This window comes from Natator depressus, chromosome 2 (genome assembly GCF_965152275.1).
Source record: "Natator depressus isolate rNatDep1 chromosome 2, rNatDep2.hap1, whole genome shotgun sequence".
NCBI classification, from domain to species: domain Eukaryota; kingdom Metazoa; phylum Chordata; order Testudines; family Cheloniidae; genus Natator; species Natator depressus.
Window position 1 is genome coordinate 84973830 of NC_134235.1, and position 19003 is coordinate 84992832.

The 19003-nt window shown below is 40.4% G+C and overlaps 1 protein-coding gene across 2 annotated transcripts in view; it reads left to right on the top strand.

Moving 5' to 3' along the window:
* The first annotated feature begins 1511 nt into the window (after window positions 1-1511).
* The window catches only part of ARHGAP28 (Rho GTPase activating protein 28), a 92514-nt gene continuing 75022 nt past the window's right edge, over window positions 1512-19003 (top strand). The window contains exon 1 of one of the 2 annotated variants that reach the window (XM_074944601.1): window positions 1512-1809. In XM_074944601.1, the coding sequence (XP_074800702.1) occupies window positions 1685-1809 (125 nt within the window). In that variant the 5' untranslated portion in view covers window positions 1512-1684. Of the gene's footprint in view, window positions 1810-17793; window positions 17929-19003 lie in introns of those variants that run through there. The other variant, XM_074944603.1, reaches the window with a different exon arrangement.

The following is a 19003-nucleotide window of genomic DNA, read 5'->3' on the forward strand; positions in this document are numbered from 1 at the left end:
TGACAAGCACAACTCACTCATACCAGAGGATGAGATGCTTTGACAACTCACTCATATCAGAGGATGAGGCGTTTTGACTCAATCTGACTCAAAACAGGGTAGTTAAAGGTTTCTGTGCTTACTTTCAAGGTCCTCCATCGGTTTTCTGGGTTGAGATTCTATGCTGTGCCACTAAGAAGCACAGCACAGAGTTCATAGCCCATTGCAGGAGGGGGGCAGGGATATTAAGGTGCCATCCCCATCCTTGTCTGCTCTGGGTGCAGAAGAAGCCCACCAATGTCATTTAAACAATCCTGCACCAGGGTTCCTCAAAGTCAAAAGGCACTCTTATGGCTGTCTTACGCAGTGCCTATACTGGGCAAATTCTCCCCCAGCTGGAACTGGGGCTTTTCAAGCCAGTCATGCATGCCACTCCAGCCCTTTTACACAAAATAAAAGAGGGCGCAGGACTGAGGGTCTCACCCATGATACTTAGAAATCAAAGAGAGTCATTCAATTGAATTCAACTGGTGGTGCTGATTACTATAAGAGTAAGTGTTTATTTTATTTTTCATAAAATATTAGGGCTGTGTGAAATCAGAGTTTTCACATTGCATTTCAGCTTCACAAAAGAGCTGCGAAGTTTTCTGGGGTAGTTGCTCCAAAATAAGGCCATGATTCTATTTTTGAGTGTAAATAGAGACATTTTAAATTTTCATTCCAACAGAGGTCAAATTTTGAAAAATGAGAAATATCAGACTGGTGCATGTATTTATGATAAGAAACTGCCATTTCACAAAACCTTCATTATCAGTGAAGTTGGGGGGCCATAATAATAGCTGTTTTCTGTAAAATTTTGTGGAAAAATCTTTATTTTCCTACTGCTCTTTTAATTATCCATCCAGCAACTATTAAAAAGATTGTTGAAAGTCTAATACGTATTCAGTGGAAAGTAAAGACAACTCTTTGCAGACAGCTTGTAGAATTTAACTGACCTAAATAAATCAGGTTTATTCTTCCCTGGTTATTTAAACAGACACATAGTCCATTTAGGTTTGAGTAACAGCCGTGTTAGTCTGTATTCACAAAAAGAAAAGGAGTACTTGTGGCACCTTAGAGACTAACCAATTTGCGCTTATGCTCAAATAAATTGGTTAGTCTCTAAGGTGCCACGAATAGTCCATTTAGTTTATGAATCTTTCATGTAGGCATTATAAATTGCATTCCCCCTCTCCTTCCTAGGGCACGTTTTCTGTTAAAGCACTGCTCCATTCCCACGTTGCTTAGCTGAAGAATGATTTCATTTCATTTTGCTCCTTGCTGTCGTATAAGAAATCCTAATAAGTCTGCCCTTAGTTGAGAAGAAACGAAAAAAGAAATAACCCAAGAAGAACTTGTCCAGAGCAGCTGCCCTGAGCCATGTAGGATTACCCCGGGTTTCTGGTTTCCTAAGAAACAGGGATACTTCCCCCACAGAGTTGTGTTTGTGGGCGGTGTTTTTGAATTTATGCTAATTTAGCTGTCCTGACAGGAGAAAGAGCCATCTCACTTACACAGTTCTCCTCACAGCAAATGGTAGTAAGAGGCTATTACAGTGTAAGGTCATGCATTTGCTTTTGTGACAGGGTCACTTGATCCAGCAAGTGAGTAAATGCTGGTCGTTGTCTTTGTCACCAGACAGTAGGGAAGACATGTGCCTGGGATAATGGAGATAAAGGACTCGGGCAGCGTGGTTCTGACAGCCTACCACTCCTACACTCCATCTAGGATACCAATAATCGAACAGAGCTTTATGCCAGAGATTTCCTCCAGCCATTCTCCAATCAGCAGGTAAAGCACGAAGGATTATAACGGGTACTGTGCCATTAAGTTTTGTCTGAGCTGATTTTGTTTTGCAGTCATGTTTCCTGCTAGTATGTGAGGCAGTTTGTTGATGTTTTCAGATCACTTTGCCATGTAATCATCGCTTTATTATTACGCATTATGATTACTTTCCTGCCGTGGGGAACTTATGCAATTCACTTGTGGTGTTCTCATTTAGAAATAGAAAACGCAAGTGCTTATTAAGTTTTTTGTACAAGAGAGAGACCAAGTTTACTTGCTATCCAAGATTAGCAGCAAAATATTCCCTTATAAACAATACATAAATCTATCTTCTTCTCAGTTTATCTTTTACCATGTTATGAACAGTTAGAAGGGTTCGTGTTAGGTGAGACAATTCATCAGAAAATTCAGTCCACTTTTGGATTCCACGTTGGTTTAAAAAAATACTTCCTATGCTTTCCCCCTCCCCCCCCCCCCCCCCCAAAAAAAAGATAAGGATCACGTCTTGCTTTTCTTGGGACGTTGCAGTTGCTGATTCTCATGCAGGCAGGCACACAAAGTGAGGCTACTTCTTTAAAGATGTCATCTAAATGAGAATATTTGTTTTAAAAGGTTGTATTGCGATAAATCAGGTATTTCATACAGATTAATTTGTTTAGTTACATACTGTGCACTTGTCCACCTATGTGTACAGTTCTGACATAGCAATACAGTCCTGACAATTTCAATAGAGATGCTTTTATTTTGGTAAATCTGACCTCTCTCTTAAATATAGGTGTATAGATTTACACTACTTTCTAAACATTAAAATTTATGAATGTTTCTATTGTCAGACAAAAGTTTAGGGAACACTAGCATTAGAAATGCAAAGTTATTTTATGGCTTAACTGAATAAAATGAAAACTAAAATATGAGGAAATAGCGGATGTCGTTTATTGTCATTTTGATGTAGTTTAGAGTTGTTTAGAGTCACAGATCAAGATTTTTCATTTAAGAATGAGCTCTGTGCGTTCTTAACAAGAATGCTGCTAAGTACTTCATATTGTGAATTTTACAAGATGCTATTCAGTTTCAAATTTATCATTTAGTTTAAATGTACATGAAAAGATGAACATTTCAAGCATCCTTCTGTTCTTTGTTTTTACTGTCCCTAGTTATCTGATGCGGATAACTTCTTTGTTCAATTTAAATGTTGCCTCACAGCAGTAATAAATACACAATTTCATTTTAAGAAAAGAAACTTACCATATTGTTTTGGTATTCAAATCATAGAATGATAGAATGGTATTAGAATGGTATAGAATCATAGAATCATAGAATGGTATTCAGTTAGTGGTGATAATGTTGTTTGTTTTAAAAAAGAGCAAGTTAATTGGAATCTCAATTTTGATTTGTGAGCTGAGCAATGAAAAAGTGGTTGTCTCTTATCATGTCACATACGTTTAATTGTTTCAAAACTTGTTGAAAGTTCAGCTGGTAATGTGTCTGAATCCAAATCACATATACATCACTTAGAGTTCCTGAAAAGAAAGACGATATTGGTGCTTTTGAATATTTTGGAAGCTGTTGCCATTAACCAAAATTGTATATATGACTTTGTGATACAGTCTCCCATTTCTCGTCTTTCACTTCCTGCAGCTGTCTGGGAGCAATAGCCAGATTCTGCCATATGGCCAGTCAGGGACTCCATCCATGTTTCCAAAGCATTTTCCAAGAGAGGTTTTATTAACTCAGCATGCAGCCCTGTGGAATGCAGAAGGCATGAAGGCAAATGCACTGAACGTTTCAGCAAATGGTAGAATAGTCTCTAGCTTAATTCCTGCTTCAACTTCTGAGAGTTCTGTAGTGCATTTCAGCTTCTAAATGGAGAACTCGGTTGCTATCCTGTAGCATGAGATTCTCTAGTATAGAATATTTCTGGTTTTGTTGATTCACAGTCTAACTTCCCTGACTCCAGTGTGCGAATTCCATGATTCCTGAGGACAGCAATCTGTAAAAGTATTTACAGACTGTATCTACATAGTCAGAGGCCACCATGTATCTTGTGTTTGATAACAAAAAATAATCAGGAGCTTAGGCCTTGAGTCCCCTCTATCCACCTGTATAAACCCAATGAAAGGAAGAGTGGAGTAAGTCAAGATTTACACTGGTGTAAGTGAGAACAGAATAAGGTCCTTGATTACTACCCTTTGACTTATTGGCTATTGAGCAGTAAATCCTATTATCTTGGGAATTGGGATGTTTCATTTCCATTGCCATAAAAATGGAAATGAAAATATCCAGCACTTTTCTTGCCTTGGAGAGATGACGTGTTGCTTTTATCAGAAAATCAGCCCAAATGACCCCAGCAGTGAGTGAAGGAATGCATAATTGCACAGTTTTATAGCTTTATGTCTGCCTTTCAAAAGAAAGAACAAGTTGCTAAAAGGGTCCAAAATTAATGGTTTGATACAGAGATAAGGAGCTCGTTCCTGCTCTTCTTTACATGAGTGTAAATCAGGAGTAATTCCTTTGACGTTAATGGAGTTACACCACTGTAAAATTTGTGTGAGAGAAAAATAAGGCCCAAATATTTTACTTTAAAGATTTTACAGAGGTCGTTACTCAGCACCTCTGTAAATCAGGCCTCAGTAGGCATTGTTGAATAATCTCGGCCTGCTGCCCTTCCCCATGAAAAATTCCTGTTGACTTAAATGGTAGTTCTCCCTGGCAGTCCCATTCCCCCCTATGCCAGAGTAACTCAGTTCTTCTGGTTTCAGAGTAGCAGCCGTGTTAGTCTGTATCCGCAAAAAGAAAAGGAGTACTTGTGGCACCTTAGAGACTAACACATTTATTTGAGCATAAGCTTTTGTGAGCTACAGCTCACTTCATCAGATGCATGTACAGTTGTTTAGTCAGAGAGCTATGGTTTGCTCCCCTAGGGAAGTAGCCTTGAACCCACTGCTCATCAGAGTGATGCAGATTTCAACAATCCATCAGAGGAAACAGGCCTCCACATAGATGCGTTGCTGTCCAACCCTACTTATCCTGCCCAGGTTTGGACATTTTCAGGGCCTGTCCCAAACACAGTCCCCTACTTCTAACTACAAGTTTCACAGCACAGAAGGCAAAGCAGTGAAAGTTAATACAGCCTCATAGTGCTCTGCATCACCCATGGGTCTGAAGGGAGAGAATGTGGAGGAACCGAACTTACTCCCCTCAACTACCACTCCTGCCCTTGGCCTACCTTCTCCAGGCCTTTAATAAGGACTGCATAATTGGATCCTGGGTGCCATACCTCCCACAGAAGTCAACTGAAAAAATTGATGTCAGAATATGGTCCCTATAAGGTAAAGAAAATGCTCCTCACCTATCCATACCATTCATTTGAATTGCACACTTTCTTCCTTTTATTTCATCTGCAGAACTTCCCTTTGACATCAGCGGAAGTTCTGTACATGAAATGCATGCAGATTTTCTTAAGGGGAAAAAGGGAAGTGAAAATAGTAACCTCCATGAAGTCTCATTAGAAAAGTGTTTTCAAAGATAAATGTATTGATTTCAGGGTTTCAGTTCCAGTAGAGGGAGGGCACTCACAACACCCTTCCTGAGAGTAATGTAGGGAGATTTTCTCATTGTGCTCAGCCGCCTATGCTGGATAAGGTGAAGGAGCAGTACGGTTATAGCCCTGCTTCCACCTCATCCTCTCTGTCCTATTTGTCAGTGCCTGTACTCAGGAGGGTGCTAGGAGGCAGCCCCTGGACTCAAAGGAGCACAAGGATTGTGCCCATGCACAGCTGCTATATATGTGATGCAAAGAGGGACGCTCCAGCAGTCATCCATGCAGCAGCCGGATTCAAAGCAGTCCTAACTGGGTCAGGTTAAAGGTTAAGCTTGCTGTATTTAGACTCAACTATAATGGCTAGACTGTGGTTTATTCCCTCATTGCTAGCATGGCTACCAATGAAGGACCTGATTCTGCTGACAATTACACCAGTGTAAATCAGAAGTAACTCCACTAAAATGAATGGATATGAGATCAAAATCAGACCAAAGTGGTTTATCGCCGTAAAATTAATTTAAAACAGTTTCTAGAGATGGAATCACCCTGTTATACATTCATTGAACATCCCTATAACAAATAAGCATTTGGGTGACAAATCCATAACTACTGACTTTATGAATATACTATGCAAGAAAAGAACAAAATGAAATGAGAAATGATGTTCAGCAGCACCCTCTAAGCAATCTGATTAGTTTGCACTTTAGTCAAGAAGAAAGTTCTGAGATCTTTCAACTGTTTCAGGGAAAAAATCCTTCTCATTTTCTGCAGGCTCAGCATATCTCCTCCTCCCACTGTCAGACAAGCAGCACTAAACAGGAGAGTCAAAAAAGAACCTGAAAAATGACTTAAGTTATGCAGTTGTCTCAAGTTACTTGGCAGCAGTTTCCAAGATTCTTGCTCAGCAGGACCTGTTCAAACAGATTTGGGGGCCCCTGCAAAGCCATTAAATTGGGGGGAGGGGCTCTGCGTGGCACAAAATTTTCATGCAATGTTCTTCCCCCTCACTTCTCTGCCCCAACCTCCTATGTGTTATGACTTGGATGAGGGATAGGTAATGTAGCCTGAAATGATGCGTGTGGCCCCGGTGGTAATTAGTGAGATAGTGAATGGAGGTTTCTGTTAAACAGGAGGAGGAGCCTGTAATGGGTGTAAACCAGGGTTGTGATGGGGGTGGGGAGCTCTAGTTTTTCTCACCACAGAACTATATGAAGCCGTGGATTTTCCACGACAACAGAAGCACTTAGCGTTACACTATTATTGGTGGGCTGTGCATGTCCTGAGGGTGGAGGCCCTGTGGCTGGATGTCTGGCAGCACTGACTGAGCGGCCCTACTTTTCAGAGTTGTATACAAATGATGTCAAGAACGTCTTTTGCTGAGGTGCAGCATAAGCAACCTTAACTATTTTAGACATTTATCTCATTGTACCGTAAACTTTCTCAGAAGACAAAAATTGAAAAAAAACATGAAACAGTCTCTTTTTCAAGAACAAATCTTGAAACAGATTTCTGGGCCTTTCACAGGAATTAAAGTCCCAAGCCTATGAAATCAAAATTTAAAACTGCAGTAATCGAAAACGGTAAAAGAAATAGGGTAGGAACTGGGAAACATTAAAGTTAAATGAGCAAAGGTTGGGGGAACACATACTTTATAGGAAAACAGCAGCTTTTGACATATTCCACTGACTCACAGTTACTAGCAGCTTCCTAAAATGGGTTTTAATATATATTTCAGCATGTTGCTATGCACTATTATTAAAACATTTAGCAGGAGGATGCATATAAATAAGCCAGACAATAGTAGACACGTTTTTCCTGTAGGCTTTAGAAATACCTACGGAATGTCCTCTGGGACTATCACTAAGGAATGTGGTATTTATAGTCAATTCTTCATGTTATGGTTGAAACTAGAGTTGGCTTCTCTGGTTTCTTTTTAGTGTAGTGCTCCTGCTGATCTCCCTGGTACCTCCATGTGCAAAGCTGATGGAAAACATCTGGCACTGTCCCTTTGATCATTTTGTTTGGTTGAGCATTTGGCCAGCTGCCCCATTCATTTTTAACTAAGTCACTTATCTCTGATTACATGATGGTTGGAGTTGCCTGCAAAAATGCTGAGATCTGAAAGCCCTATGTAGGCACCTTTATATTAAGTCTGACATAGTTTAGAGACAGCATAACAAAGAGTAAGAAATTAAGAAGATTGCTCTACTGGTTTTTGCAAGACAGTTCATAATGATTCGGTGTGAATGCTGTAAGGTGTGAAAATTATGTAGGAATGAAATTACAATATATTATTTCTTTTAAAAAAAAACTTGCTAAAGAATTACTAGTAAAAGTTGGAGCAAGGTTCAGTATATGAAACAGAATCTAATTAATATTTTAATTATACAAACACAGGGCCAGATCCTAGATAGTACTGAGCATTCCCAGTGAAGTGAATGAGTCCCAGACCAATGGCACCAATCTTTTCCAATGCAGCACTTGTTTTCCACAATCTGTTTCAAGTGCCTGATAAATTGACAAATGTCCTGGATTCTGACTTCTTGTAGAATTAGCAGTTACTTTTACCTTGGCAGTTTTCTGCTCTGATTGGCCAGACTTCTCAACTGGGGAGTGAAGCAAAACTGATGGAAGTTAGCGTAGCAGTGGGAATAGCTGCCATTATCCTGCATTTCAGATACCATAGTGATGAGAACCATATAAGATCCAGGTAGTATGAAAGACTGCCAAAGCAGCTGGCCCATCAATCTACCTCCCTTCCTCTTCGCCTTGTGACTATGCTGCAGCAGCTCTCATGGAACTGCTTCTAGATCTGCTACAGCTGCCAAGGCCCCTTAGAGAAGAAACAGCAGGAGTTTGAGCAAGCAGAGGAGGGACAAGATGGTAGCTGGGAAATGGGGAGCAGCCACTGATGGTGGGAAGTGAAGTTTCCCTTTATTTGTGCTAACAACTCTCCCGAACAGGGTACCTCCCTAATCGATTCTCCTCTCCATGGGCACGTATAGCTCTCAGGAATATTGTTGAGGGAGGAGACCATATACCTCAACAGGAATTTGCACTAGTACTGTGTTTGCTACAGAGATACCATTTGCAATTAACACTGACATTCCATGGGTTGCCTGTGAGTTCCCAGGTGATTTAATACCAGATTATTTGAAACACAGTTCCTTTCCCAATGCACTGCTGCTACAGTTGAGGTCAGAAGCAGCACTCAAACTTGAGCTCCCTTGTCATTAACATTAGGGAAAGATTCCCATCCTCTGGGGGTGGGGGTATCTCCTCAACTCAGGAATTCACTTCTCTCATCCACAGAGCCTGTCTTTTCTCTCTAGCTACTGAAGGAGGAAGGTGGGGTGAACAGTCGTTGGGGGGTTACTGACATAATCTGTTCTGAGGGGGATTTTCATGTTTGTGTGATGTATGGCATTGAGGTTGTAGGATTTTAATATGCGTAAAGCCAGTCAGTGCTTGGTATGGGAATTTACTCAGTGTTTAGGAGAGGGAGGGAGGGGGAGAGAGGGGGAAAAGTTATATTGCTGTAGCGAAAGGCCTATGGGCATTTTCGTATAGACTTTATCTGAGACTTTATAAATTGGCTGTAAAATCCCCTACTGTAGAAAATCGGTCTTGGCACATGACTGATTTTTACAAACATAACAAGCACAAATCCTTTTGCTGATGCTGGACCAGTACTAGGTTTACTGAGGTCTATAGAATTTGGGGCGCAGAGAAGAGTTTTGCTAGATATAGGAGGAAAAAGGACCCGTGAATCTATCTGGAATGGATGTCACTTACCAGGTCAAACCTAACAGAAGCAAGAGGCTTCCTGGAAAGTTGTGTTTTTAAATGACTTTATGCCCAACCGAACACATTGGGCCACTGGTATAGTTGACTACACAGCTTTAGGGGGGTCATTCAGGCATAAAGCCTGACTCTTCACATTTTAGTGACAATAATAAAAAACACTGTCTTGTCAGCACATGAATTTTGGACAGGAAAGAACTCATTTACACCAGATCTGAATTTGACCCACTGAGTGATGTTTTCCTGACCTGCTTCTAAATGCATTTAGCAGGCATCAATAACCATGCTATTACCTAGGCCACAAGGGTAGTGTGCTCAAACCCTGGGGGAGGAGATAGAGTGCGCGTGTCAGTCAACATCAACCTCTCTGACCAATTAAGGGATCCGAAGGAAATTTCATCCAGTTTCCTTTCCTGGACAGATGACGGTCATGATGGAAGGCCTAAGGGCAGGAAGGAATTTAAAAGAATGTAACAGAAACTGAGAGGGATGCTGTCAGGCCTGGACAAGAATCACTGGTAGGGAGTAAATCTGCAGTTACTAGAAACAGTAGTTGCACAAAGACTAGTGTCCTTTATTTGTATGGATTTTTTTTTTTTTAGAGCACCTTAGAGTAAATATAAAGAACTATAATGTGATGTTGGCATGAGACTCCTCTAATGCTTGGAATGACTTTAATGTTGAGAAGCAAAGAGACACAACTATAACCCACTATGTCTTCTTTTATGACAAAAGCAGAATCGCTCTTCAGAAACTTCCAAAAACTGGGGAATTCGAAGTTAAGGCTGAGATTTCATTTTTAACTCATGTTAGCTTAAAAATTAATGGCAGAATGAGTTCAGTAGGGATGAAGTCCTACCTCGACTTGAAATGCCCAGTCCGCTGTTTGATCTAATACTTAACAGATGGTAGAGTGGAAGATAAAATGGGATGTGGGCCCTGATTTTCCACCATAGAAATCAATGGAAGTTTTGTCATTGAATTCAATGGCAAGAGGATCAAGTCCTTGAATTGTTTTGTTCCCTTGGAACATAAGGACCAGATTTTATAAGGGTATTTAGATGCCTAAAGATGTGGATAAACACCTGGTGGGATTTTTAAAAGTGCCCACGTACCTAACTCCTATGGTGCCCTAAATCCTTGAGGCCCAGATTTTCATAGGAATTTACACATTGCTATGTTCAACATTGAAATGCCTAATTGACTTAGAAGCCTAAGTCGCATTTTCAGAAGTGATGTAGGCACTTAGGCCCAGATTTTTAAAGGTATGTAAGCATTGCTCTTAAATACCTACGTTCTTATCCAGTACTTAGCCAAAACTCCCACTGACTTCAATAGAAGTCTTGCTGAACAAGGGCTCCAATATGAGGCCTTAGGTAATAGGACATTTTAAAAATGTATAAGTAGGCCTTTCTCCTTTCCCAGTACTTTCCTCCTATGTATTTAATTATCAAATACCCAAGTTGTAAAATGTGATGTAGCCCAGGAGCAAGGGTTGCCAGGTGTCCAGTTTTCGACCAGAATGCTTGGTCGAAAAGGGACCTTCTCTTAAAAATCCGGTCGGCAGTGCTGCGTGTCAGAGGCAGGCTAGTCCCTACCTGTCCTGGAACCGCGCTGCACCCCAGAAGCAGCCAGCAGGTCCAACTCCTAGGCAGGGGGCCACAGGGCACTGGTATAGTGCTGCCCACAGCCCGAGCACCAGCTCCACACTCCCATTGGCCAGGAACCGTGGCCAATGGGAGCTGGGGGAGGCAGCGTCTGCGGGCGAGAGCAGTGAGCAGAGCCTCCTGCCTCCCCCACCCTCCTGCCTAGGAGCTGAACCTGCTGGCGGCTTCCGGGTTCAGTGTGGTGCCAGGACAGATAGGGACTAGCCTGCCTTAGCCCTGCTGTGCAGCTGACCGGGAGCCACCCAAGTTAAGCCTGCACCCCAACCCCAAGCCCCAACCACCTGCCCCAGCCCTGAGCCCCCCCCAAACTGAGCCCCCTACTGCACCCCAGAGCCTGCACCCCCAGCCAGAGTCCTCACCACTTGCACTCCAACCCGTGCCGCAGCCCAGAGTCCCCTCCCACACCCTGAACCCCTCATGCCTGGCCCCAGCCTAGAGCCCACACCCCCTCCCAAACCCCATCCACAGTCCCAACCCGCAGCCCCCTCCCACACTCTGAATCCCTCGGCCCCACCCCCAGTCTGGAGCCCCCTCCTGGACCCCAAACATCTCATCCCTGGCCCCACCCCAGAGCCCACACCCCCAGCCCAAAGCCTGTACCCCCTTCCACACCCCAGCCCCCTGCCTCAACCTGCAGCCCCCTCCCATACTCTGAATCCCTCGGCCCCACTCCCCAGCCTGGACCCCCCTCCTGCACCCAAACCCTCATCCCCAGAGCCTGCACACCCAGCCAGAGCCCTCATCCCTTCCCGCACCCCAACTCCTTGCCTCAGCCTGGAGCCCCCTCCCTCACTCTGAGCCTCTCATTTCTGGCCCCACCCCAGAGCCTGCACCCCCAATAGAGCCCTCAACCCTCCTGCACCCCAACCCCCTCCCCCAGCCCAGTGAAAGTGAGTGAGGGTGGGGGAGAGCGAGCCACTGAGGAAGGAGAATGTAATGAGCAGGGGCGGAGCCTCGGGGAAGGGGCGGGGCTAGGGTGTTCAATTTTGTGCAATTAGAAAGTTGGCAATCTCCCAGGAGCAGAGAAGTAATGCTACTGGTAGTGGAAAATCTTTATTAAAATTGGATGCGGGGGGAAAGGGGAGGGGAGTGGAACTGAATGCATTCTCAGTAGACTGAGACTTGACTCTTTTGGCCATTTTGGACCCAGGTCCTCTACAATTCACAGAATACATGACAGAGATCACAACTGTTCTGCTAACAAAGCAAAATTATTGTTAACTTGAAGATTCTTGAAGCACATTTGGAACTTTCTTAAAACCATCTGCTGACATGGGTGAATTGTTGCAATTTTAAAAAACAAACAGTATGTATACTTCTATACAGTTTTCCTTCAATAATAGAAGATGTCTTGTGTCTTGAAAATACCACAAATAAAAAAGAAAAGGAGTACTTGTGGCACCTTAGAGACTAACCAGTTTATTTGAGCATGAGCTTTCGTGAGCTACAGCTCACTTCATCATGCTCAAATAAACTGGTTAGTCTCTAAGGTGCCACAAGTACTCCTTTTCTTTTTTCTTTTTACGAATACAGACTAACACGGCTGTTACTCTGAAACAAATAAAAAACTCTCTCTATTTTTAATCATAAGGTAAAAGATTACAGGGTTGACTCTGCAGCTGATTGCTGTGATCTGAGCTGTGTTTCATCACAGAAAGCTTTTCCCTCATGGACTCCACATCCTATGATTTTTGTAACTGTATAATTTTAAAAGGAGGACCCTGGCAAGCCATGCTTGAGGTTAACTCTGTCACACTTGGATGAAGTGAGATAATACAAGCCAAAGCAGCTTGTTTCACTCTATACTGTGCACATCTGAAGTTAATTCTGTCATACTCTGTATTGTAATGAGTGTACATAGTTTTAGCAATCAAGAAATTGAAAGTAAACTTATTACCACAGGATGCCATTGGGGCCAATAACCTCACAAGATATAAAAATAGGTTTGGACATTCATCTGAATAACAAGAATATCCAACGTCAGAACAGCTCTCACTAACAAAAATTCTAGAAAAGATATTAAATCTCTTGCCTCAGAGTTTACGCTAATCTCTATTATTAGGAATTAGGATCTGAACTAATTTGTGGGAAAGATTATCCCATGGATGCCTAATGTAAGGTTTCTTTCACTTTTCCCTTGCCAGTGTCAGAGACATGATACTGGACTAGATGGAGCATATATCTAATTCAGTTTGGCGATTCCTATATTCCTAGATCATTTTGAAATATATAGAACAGGCAAAAAAGTGTCAAACAAAGCAGTAAAAAATACAAAAGTGTGCAATCGCATACCAAGCACTTTATTAATAGCAATAAATCTGTGGCCACTGCAGACTGCATGTTTGTTATCACTAGGTTGCACAACAACAGTGGGATGACTCAAATCTCCCTGTTCCAAAAGCACAGGCTCCCATCGCTTGAGCTAAAGGAGAGTTTCTTGTTAGCTGGGTAGAGCCTATGGCTGCGTCTACACTACAAGCTAGGGGTGTGATTCCCAGTGTGTGTATACAGACTCGCAGGTATTCAATGATATAAATCGTAGTGTAGCTGCAATAGCAGCGGCTTTATGGATTAGCCATGCCAAGCATGAACCTGCCTGAACCTCAGAGGTACATATTCAGTATGTCTAAGCCACGCTGACACTGCCCATGTTACTGTGGCTACACTACTTTTTACACTCCAGCTCACTCTCATCAAGCCGGCCCAGGTATGTGTACACAAGCTGGGAATCACACCCCTAGCTCATAGTGTAGATGTAGCCTCTGACACACAGTTAAGCAGTTCTGATTCCATCCAACAGAGATCAGTGATTCCCATGTGCACACTCATGCACACACAATTAGGTGTCTCATTAAACTATTCAGAAGATTACAGAGTTAGTTGGATGTATAAGTCCTGCTTTCATACTTGAAAATTTGGTAACAAGTTACAATCAAAGGATACTTTTTTAAACTAAGGGCTTGTCTGCACAGTGAGGTAATGAGCACTATGGGGGTGTGATTTTTTTTTAAGAGTACTAACATGTTTCACATTAATTGGTCCACGAAGACCCTGCTGGTGCTCATTAAATGTTCCTTTGTGTGCTTTCATGTAGTGCTGTTTTCCAGTACCGTAGATCAATAATCATGGTAATTTATTATACATTTTGTGTGAAATCATGGATGATGTCTGTAAATCTAGTGCCAAATACACTATTTAGTCTTTTATTATTATTAACTGGAAATTTAAACCCAGACTTTAGGAATGCAGATTTTAAACTGAATCCAGATAAAATATATTCAGGGACTTTTAAAATAAATCGATCTAAACATTATCTTAATGTTTGGGGATGAAAATGGGACTATAACTTAATGAAGAGGTTATGAAAATTCTAATTTTATATTGCAATCATTGATTAGTTGCTATTTGGAATTTACTTAAAGCATATTTGAGTATGTAGCCTATCGGCTCAAGGTAAAGTCCCTGAGTATGCTTTTTGAATTGTTTGTAATGTTTTACTAATTTTCAGTGGTACAGTTACATGTATATGTAAAGCTATATATAAAGAAATACCAAACTTTTATAAAACTCCAAGATAGTTTTACATATTCTTTTATGTGGCATTTTTATTTCATAGTGAAATGAGTGGGAAAGAAACAAGCAAATGAAGGAAGCACTGCAAACAAAAAGAGAACTTATTATGTATGTATTCAAAAAAGGACCCGAATTATATTTGTCTTAAACTTTTGAGAACTTATGTGGTAAATCATCATCCACCTTCTAACACACTCTCCAAAATTTCACCTACACAAAACATTCTCATTTAGCTGTGCAAACTGGGCAGTTAGAGAGCTAACTACCTGATCTGAATGCACAAAAGTGGATTTAATGCCGGTGACTGACTGCATTTACAAAATTTGTTGGCAAAGTTTGGAGGCTGACTGGAAATGTGGCCCTCTATAGCATTACTTTTAAAACAGGATGTTAGCGATTGATCTTTCTCTTTTGTTTTGGAGCGTCTCAGTTGATTGATGCCTTAATATTACCTGAGGGCCAGATTCTGAACTAGTGTAAAACTCCAGTGAAGTTCTTCTGGATTAACAATGGTTGTATCTGAGGTCAGAATCAGAACTGTTGGCTATACATATACCTATAATAATATATATAATCTTTTGGTTAGATTGTTTTTGCATTTTCTGTGTCATGTAAAGAGTAGAATTTTGATTTCGCTAAGAAATAGTTCCTAAAATTTCTATGATTTTTAAACAACCTTAGGATGTATGTGTACATTAATTGTGGTCACCTCCATCACGTATAACAAAATCTATTTTCTAATTAAGTATCATTAATGGAGGAGCACAATGACATTCAGAAAAAGCTGTAAGCCAAATTCAGCCCTTATGTAACTCTACTGAATCCCAAAATGAGGGCCCATAAACTTTATTCTTGTCCTATCATTTAACTCCTTGATTTCTACATGATTCAATGGAGTTGATACTGTGCTGCAACTATGCAAAAAACAAAAAAGACATTGACTACTGTAAATACGGATGGCAAATCCTCACTCTTCAGTTACAGGGGCATACCCATTGAAAGCATGCCTGTAATTCTATGGAGGCGGTAGCATTACTAAGAACAGATTGGATTTTTGAGCCTGCCTCAAACCCAGCCAGCTGTAGTTAAAGCCGCAAAGGCTGACAAAGTACATTCCTAGTTGTATCAGCACAGGGGAGGGCAAGATTCATTTATCGCTTTTGAGACTATCCCTGATGAGTTCCCATCACTGGGTAGAATTCACAAGGTATCCAGTCCAAAATGGGACCTCTGGCTGTGCAACTGTTTTAATGTCAATAAACCAAATGCTGTGAAGATACATATTTGTGGGTGTGCTGTGAAGATACATATTTGAAGATACACTAAATCCTGTATCTAACTACATCCCATGACAGAGCTTCACTGGATATAGTAAAAACAACACTTGATAAATATGCTTGAAAGCTCTTATAAAAAATTACGTTTGTAGAACTTTAAATTAATTGAAGCAGTTTACACCAGGCACTGATAACTGCATACAGAGATGTGGTAGCAGGGAATGCTTTTTCTGAGATCTTCGTAGAAAAGATGTTTTCGTACTTCTGCTGATGTTTGCCACTTGAATTTTCACTTGCAAAAACTGATATATTATTGAATTACTTCGTGGGAAATTGGTTTGTGATTTGGCTGTTTCCATATAATAGACTAGATTGTCAGGCTTCCTGGAATGAAGACACTGTTAATGAGTTTGAGCATCCTGCTTAGTCTGTATCTGTTCTGGTTTCTGAAAATTATCGCTTTACACTGTGTGTCCTCACAGCGGCTTAATATAAATATTACTTAAGCAACTCCTATACAAACATAACGTTGTCTCATTAGCATAGTCACTCCCCTTGTGGGAAGATGATAGGCATAGCATTTACTTCTCACTGTTTTGCTGTGATACCCCGTTTATCTGAAATCTCAGAACATGAATATTCAATACATAGGGCAACCTATAAAACAAGAATCCTGTTCCATAATCCAGTAAAAATAGATTAAATGAAATATACTCTACAGCTATTGCAGAAGCAACTGGGTAGGCGTCAAGAGTAAGTAATACATAACATATAGCCTTTTATATACACTGAAGAGAACTATCATATTCTTATAACTAGATGGATGTGAGGGATGAAAATTTTTAACCCTCAGTTTCGACTTTTCATTCGAAGACAAGAATTTTATAAGCTTGCAAGATTGCTGTAATGAATTGTCCTTTAGAAAGTGTAAACAAAGCAGCCCTCATTGTTTAAGGCAATATTCCTGATGATGAGCTGCTCCCACATTAAAACTGCAACATCTAAAGCCTGAACACAAGATAAACATTTCAGTTGACAAAACCTGGAAAATCCTATTCAGAATCATAACATGTGATCAGCAGATCACACGGGTTCTGTTTGTAGAAGAGACGTGGTTTTGTTCTATGCTTTAACTATTGAACTGATTAGATTATAGTTTAATCTTTGGATTACAAATTTGATTGCCATCAAACAACATTTAAGGCCAGATCCAAAAATCATTAAAATCAATGTAAAAACTCTCATTGACTTCAGTGGGCTTTGGATCAGTAGAGCCGTACACAGATACAAAATTTGTAACCGCAAGCCGTAAAAATGGGTTCGCAGATATCAAGTGGATAGCCGCAGGTTTACAGAGCTTTCTATATTGGTCCCTAAAGGCCTAACTTTAGCTCTGTTAAAATTGCTGCTAATATCTCCTTATCCTTGGTATGTATTACAAAATCTGTTTTATGCTTTATATTATTCATTCCATTATCTATAAAAAATTAAGTAGGTTTTTATTGGATTCACTCAAAGATTTTACCTGATTTAATAGAGAATTCTGTCTTTTCTGTATAATACTATAGATTGGTTTAAAAATTCTATAGAAAATTTATCATTCTGTATTAAATTCACTGGGACTCTTCTGTAAGGGTCAGGAAGGAAAAAGCAGATTTCCATGATATTTTTTTTTCTGTTAGGTTCAACATACAGACTATATGGTGTGTGTGTGTGTGTGTGTGTGTGTGTCTCTCTCTCTCTCTCTCTATGTTATCACAAGTTAGCACTGGACTCAGATATCCAAATAAAACAATGAAGCAACACACGCTTTCCTTCCTATTCTGATTGCATCACTGGCTAATAAAGGCATTTTGTTTTAAAAACTTCCTTATGTGTCTCTCACAGTGTTGTGTGTCTGCATTCCTGTTCATTTGTATGCTTGATTAGCTGAAATCAAATACAATGAAGTGTAGCTCCAAGCAGCCATAAAAGCCCAGAGTGAACAAATATAACAACGAGAAATCTGCATCGCCATCCTCAAGGGAATCATTGTTCAGAAGGCAAAGGAACTGAAGCGCAATCATGTATCTGCTTTCCTTGCTGTCATTTTGTCACTGCTCATGGGTTTGCTCTTTGGTGACTTACCATGCTTCACTTCTGTTTGATTAGAGGTGTGGAGAGGTAACAAAAGATTTGCTGTTTCAAACTTAGAAATGTCTCCGCTTCCCACACATCTGACCCCTGGCAGGCTGCTGGAAAGAGGTGGCTAAGTTTTAAGAAAGTATGTGAGTATTGTTTTCATCAAATTATGTGTTTAATATTTTATTCTGTACCTATAATAGCTCCTTTTGCCTCTCACTCCCTGACTTCTTTATGAATGCCTCTTTTCTGTTGTTGAAATTAAACCCTTTACTTAGGACTTTAAGAGGATGTAGAAATAGAGTTTCACTCCTTCAAACTGCCACTATAACTCATAGGGATACTGATCGTTCAAGTGTTTCTGATCGTAGGCAATAATTTACTGTAATGAGAATATAATTGCTGGGTGACTAAGGTGAGAAGACAATGGATTCAGGGTTTGCACTGATTTGGTGAGGAGCTATGCCATCCTAATGATGTTTTCTTGGATATGTGTCTTGTATAAAATAAAATGAGGACCTTGCAATCAGTGAACGAATATAAAAGTAAGAGCAAAGAAAAATCTCTTGTAAAGGATATTTGCTATTGGTTAGTTTAAACATGAATTTACAAATGGAATAATAACTTACTGAAAGGCCATTTTTGTAACTGTTATTTTATAGATTTGGATGATGGTATTAAGCAGGTGAGGGTTATGCAGTGTATTTTTAATGACACCAGCACAAGGTAAACTAGCCAACATTTAGCACAGTGAGCTGCATTTGATATCAGTGGAGTAGATCTTTCTGGCTAAATATAGTCTTGTGAAAGGCTACACTAGTGAGCAATGAAGTGAGGAGCAAACTAAAGAGGTATGAGGTTGATAAACGAATGCTCATACAAATCACTGTAATCAAGATGTGTTTGTAATAGATTTCACCTACAGTAACCAGTTTTGATCTAATGATTGATTTAATCAATGAATGGATAATGCACTTGTCAAAATCCAAACAGTTGAAAAGGATGTAATACTGAATTACATGAAAAGGCTTGTCTGTGGTTTGGGTTGCCAACCCTCCAGGACTGTCATGGAGTCTCGAGGAATTAAAGATTAATCTTTAATTAAAGATTATGTCATGTGATGAAACCTCTAGGAATACGTCCAGCCAAAACTGGCAATCTTATTTTTGTCTAGAATATTAAGTAATGTTATATGGAAGTCTAAACACGTGGCTGAA